Consider the following 4,565-nt stretch of genomic DNA (forward strand, 5'->3'; position numbering starts at 1 on the left):
GGTGGAGCTGGCCATCCTGGAGTCCCTGAAGAGGCCACACCAGTCTCCAATGGAGCATTTCCTCCTCAGCCTTGTTCCTGCTCTGGAGAGCAGCTGGTCCTTTTTATTCCTGTCTCTCTGTAAATTCTTATATTTTATATATTTATGTTTAATGTTTTTCTGTTTGAGACTTTTAATATTATTTCAAATAAATGTTTATAATGACTAATGTCTCAGTTCTACTATCATCAGTTAAATATCATACAGGAGACACACACAGTGATATTTGAGAAGTGAAAAGAAGTTTACTGGATTTACAGAAAGTGTGCAATAATTGTTTAAACAAAATCAAGCAGGTGCATCAATTTGGGCACCACAAAAAAGAAATGAAATGAATATTTAGTGTATATCAATGTGTGTGTCTCCTATATGATATATGGGGTGCCTTTGTCTGGATGTGCTTCCCATCCAGAGCTGCACAGCACAGAGGAAAGTTCCAGCGCTCCTGGAATCCCTCTGTGATGGACCGCCAGTCTCCAGGTGAAGGCGCAGCCATGAAGTCGTCCACTAGACAGTCCCAGATGGACGTCGCTGCCTGGGGGGTGATCTGGCACACCGTGGACACACCAACTCGAAAACTTAACGCGATGGTCCTGAAGGAGTCCCCGGTGACAAGGAACCTGGACAAAATTGTTCAAAATCAGTATTATGTGTACTGCAGTTACAAAATACATTATTCAAATTCCAAAATACTTTTGTGATGTCAGATATAAATCACAAAACTTAAATCTTACATAAAACATTTTGTAATTATAAGGATAATTACAAAATGTATATTAGATAATATCTAAAACAGTTGTGTTTTGTTTTAACTTTAACATATCATAATTTGATTGGTAGCAACTTTCACAACTACAGTGAGCCAATCACTCATAATTCCTAAACATGTCAATCAGGTAGGAATGAAGTAAGACATTAATAGAAATAAAGAGTTGTGTGTTGACATGTAGCCCTTTCCTTGCTTAAATCATTAATATTTTTGAAAAATTAATCTGTGATAAGACAGCTTATCAAGATAGAACCATGTAACTAGAGATGAACCAAACTGTTCACAGTTTTATCTAACTCTGTTTTAATAAAGGCTGTGACCCCTGCTATAGAGTCTGACAGCTGCAGGGATTATATACAAATATTCAACTATCCCAGAATTAAACCAGGTCTAAATAAAAAGGAGTGAGTATCACTACAAAGGTTAACTCAGTGGTCCTAATGCTACAGTTTGATATCAGCAAACACCGAGCGCATACATTGATGTGACACCACAGCCATGCTATCATGCAAACACTGATAACAGCATAAATCGAATTAAATCGGGGCTTGATGAGACCTTCTGAGTATCACTAGAAATATTATAAAGAGTCGTCTCTGTACCACAGTTTGCTTTCAGTAAACACCGACAGCATTCACTGTTAGCATAGCACATCCATGTTAGCAGTGTATAACTGGATGGATTAGCATATTAGCACAGATATCAATAAAGGACTACCGTATTAAATAGTTTTACTAACCTCAGGCAGACGGACAGGCGCTCTGCAGGTGGGATTGAGCGTCTGTAGTTGGTGTCTAGGCGGGCGATGCTGGGACCGACGAGGGAAAGCAGGTCCTCAAACTGGCCGACGGTGATAGCGCTGGAATCGGCCGTCATCCAGGCGCAGCTCCTGGAGCAAGTGGTGAAACTCACCAAACTGCTCATGCCTCTGGAGGACCTGATGGACCCAGGTACGGCGAGGACGTCTTTTACGCTGCTGCTCTGCTCTCCACAGTACATAGAGAAGGGAGACTCTCTCTTCAAGCGCTAGCTCGATAGCTGCCATCTTGCAAAGATACCGGTCTGGCACAACTCCCTCCCACATTCCTCCCACATTTCCGGTTCACGCGCACGCGTTGAGACGCGAATGTACACGCGTCAAATTAGGGGCGTTTGGGGCGTTTTATTCGCGTCCATCGCGTTCGGTGTGAACACACCGTAAAGCAGGAATTTTGCATTTGTTGTTGTGGACCCAGATCCGTAAAATTTGCAATTGTGCAGCAAAAGTTTCAAATTCCATTTTATTAATTAGTAAGCAACAATATAAATGTTTAATTGAAAAAAAAAAACTAAATTCATAGCTAGAGTTGAGCCCCAGGTGTTATATTATGTTCCTTTGCGATAATCCTAATTTATACTGGGCCTCTCTTCAGTTCACATACTGTCTGAAACAAGGCATTTCATCTCTCTTCAGTCTTCTAAATGGCTGCGCTTAGCAAACAGGAAGTTTTGAAACGCTCGACTGGTGGTATTTGTATTTGAGCGTCACCCAAATTATGTCACTCTTCACTGTGCAGCTTATGGATCTTAAGTGAAGCTCCGTCATTCGGTTTAAGCCCTCTTTGTTTTTCTTTGAAATGTGCTTTATGTCAGGAGTTAACAGGTTTTGGATTCGTCACATGTGTGGAACGTCTTAAGGGATGTGTGCTGTGATACAAAGCTTAATGTAGCCCATGATGATAGAGACCCCCTCATTAAATCTCAGACATAAATATCACAGGCTGTGCAGGATAGCACTCCCTGTAGTCTTACATTTCCACCCTATGATCCGCTGACTGATGATGTGGGGCTTTGGGACTGTGATTCGCTATGCTGGAGCTCCTGTTTGTAACACAGTAGCAGGAAAACAACATAGCAATTGAAGAAAACTGAGTAGAGTGCGAGCATTGATAACATAAAATAGCATAAGGATGTCCATCCATTTTCCTAACTGCTTATTCATTTCAGGGTCACCGGAGGGCCTGGAGCCTGTTGCAGCTGTCGTAGGCTTTTAGATATCATTATAGTGATTAAAGAGGCTAAACAATGAGCTGGTGCTTACTGGTGGGAATACTTCTGGGAGGTAGGAACAGAATCTTCATCTCCGGTGCAGATATGAGGATGAACGTGGATACTGACAAAAGACGCAGACTCTACGGCTCCATCTTTGCTTGACCATCTTTTCGTAAAGATCATGAGCATCTGATTCTATCACAACCAGCCAGGTCTAATGATGGCACGCGTTAAATCTGTTTGCTTCATGTATTTCATGTGTGATATCTTTTTTGGGAGGTTCTAAAGGATGTACTTCACTAATATTAAATGTAATATTACTGTGTACACTACACTTCATTTCCCCTTCTTGTTTTGTTCAGGTGTTCGATGAAAGAAAATCAGCTGGCTTGATGTTGTGCACATCAGGACTGATTGCTGTTATCCAAACAATCACAAATCTATCAAAGAACAGTCTAATCTAGTCTTCTTTTGTCCACGAGTACTGACAGGAATGATGACAGACAGCTATAGCTAAAAAAACAAAATAAAAACAGTTAAAGTGGCTTTTGGATAAGAACTTTTTGTAGCTTTAATGTAATGGCTTTAACAGGTATTGCATTACAGCTGTTTTAATATCTAGTCCCCACATACAGTTTCCAGAGAGTTATTTGGATGCTGCAAGGCCAGAAGAAAACTAGTCAATAAAATATCAAGTCAAATCAGTACATCCTCAGTGCTGCTGTGTGGTTCCAAATCATAAAGCGAGGCAGCTTCGGAGTGGACCTCTGCATCCACTGCCTGCCAATGTCCTGTGCACCCCGAGGTAACTGTAGCATGTAGCTATAACCACTGCTGGATAGCAGGAAAGATTAAACATAAATCTGGAGAAAATTTAATCTGGACTTTACACAGTATGCACATTGTCGTTTCTGTTGGATGTGCTACAGCTGGAAGTTCATCACACTCTTGTACAGAACAGTGTTAAAGAACTGTGGATGAAATCTGGAAATCTTATCAGACTAAATGATGAGATGATGCCATCAATTGGAGCATAATTTTCCATTTCTTAGCCAATAGCAGACAAACTGATTAATGGATTCTAAGAACAGCAGAAACCTGTCCTCTTCATTTAATTCTGTTTAATCATTTCAGAGTACTATCACAGTTTCTCTTTATGTGTGGGCTTTGCCAGATTCCAGATTCCCACATATGCAGCAAAAGGACTCTGTAGGGGATTTTATCCTAATTTCCCACTAAATGAGAAAGCTACAGCAGAACTTTGGCTTGTTTTGCTTGTTTGTTGGTACCTTAGAGCAGCGGTCCCCAACACACGGGCCACGGAGTCATTTGGTACCGGGCTACTGGGTCTTTTCCCGTGTGTTATGAATAAATCTTCTGTGTTTTTTGGTACCGGTACTGGTTTTATTTTGTTGTATTTATCCGCGACACCTTAAAGGGCAGTCCACGAAAATATTGTCGGACATAAACCAGTCTGTGGAGCAAAATAGGTTGGTGACCGCTGCCCTGGAGGGCTTTTTCTCATGTTTGCTGTCCTATGGGTGTACCTATAAGCAGTTTGTTTTGGAGGTCACTGGGCATTAAGCCAAATATGTTTAATGTATCGGAGCTTTACTATCTTGCATGTCATTTGCATCTGATTTACATTTAATCTTAGCTCAGCTGTGCTATAGGTACAATGAGTGTCCCAGTTTTAAGGCCTTATTTCATACAATGTGTTTTCTCA

General features: G+C 41.0%; 1 protein-coding gene across 1 annotated transcript; it reads right to left on the bottom strand.

The window, feature by feature from the left end:
- Positions 1 to 252: 252 nt before the first annotated feature.
- Positions 253 to 1,894, bottom strand: LOC146665942 (uncharacterized). Its single transcript, XM_085413754.1, has 2 exons — positions 1,548 to 1,894; positions 253 to 659 (listed from the first exon to the last, which is right to left on the bottom strand). Exons 1-2 carry the CDS (start codon positions 1,805 to 1,807, stop codon positions 389 to 391), a joined length of 531 nt encoding a protein of 176 aa, XP_085269880.1. The 5' UTR covers positions 1,808 to 1,894; the 3' UTR covers positions 253 to 388.
- Positions 1,895 to 4,565: the final 2,671 nt, after the last annotated feature.

The sequence above is a fragment of the Rhamphochromis longiceps genome, linkage group LG7, assembly GCF_057381845.1.
Source record: "Rhamphochromis longiceps isolate RC_006_pf linkage group LG7, R_longiceps_female_GT1.1, whole genome shotgun sequence".
Lineage (NCBI taxonomy): Eukaryota > Metazoa > Chordata > Actinopteri > Cichliformes > Cichlidae > Rhamphochromis > Rhamphochromis longiceps.

Excerpts from the sequence above, each read along its gene's own strand:
- LOC146665942 (XM_085413754.1), bottom strand. The coding sequence starts at position 1,807 with ATGTACTGTGGAGAGCAGAGCAGCAGCGTAAAAGACGTCCTCGCCGTA. Across the intron at positions 660-1,547 it reads CGCCTGTCCGTCTGCCTGAG|GTTCCTTGTCACCGGGGACT; the intron begins GTTAGTAAAACT and ends AATTTTGTCCAG.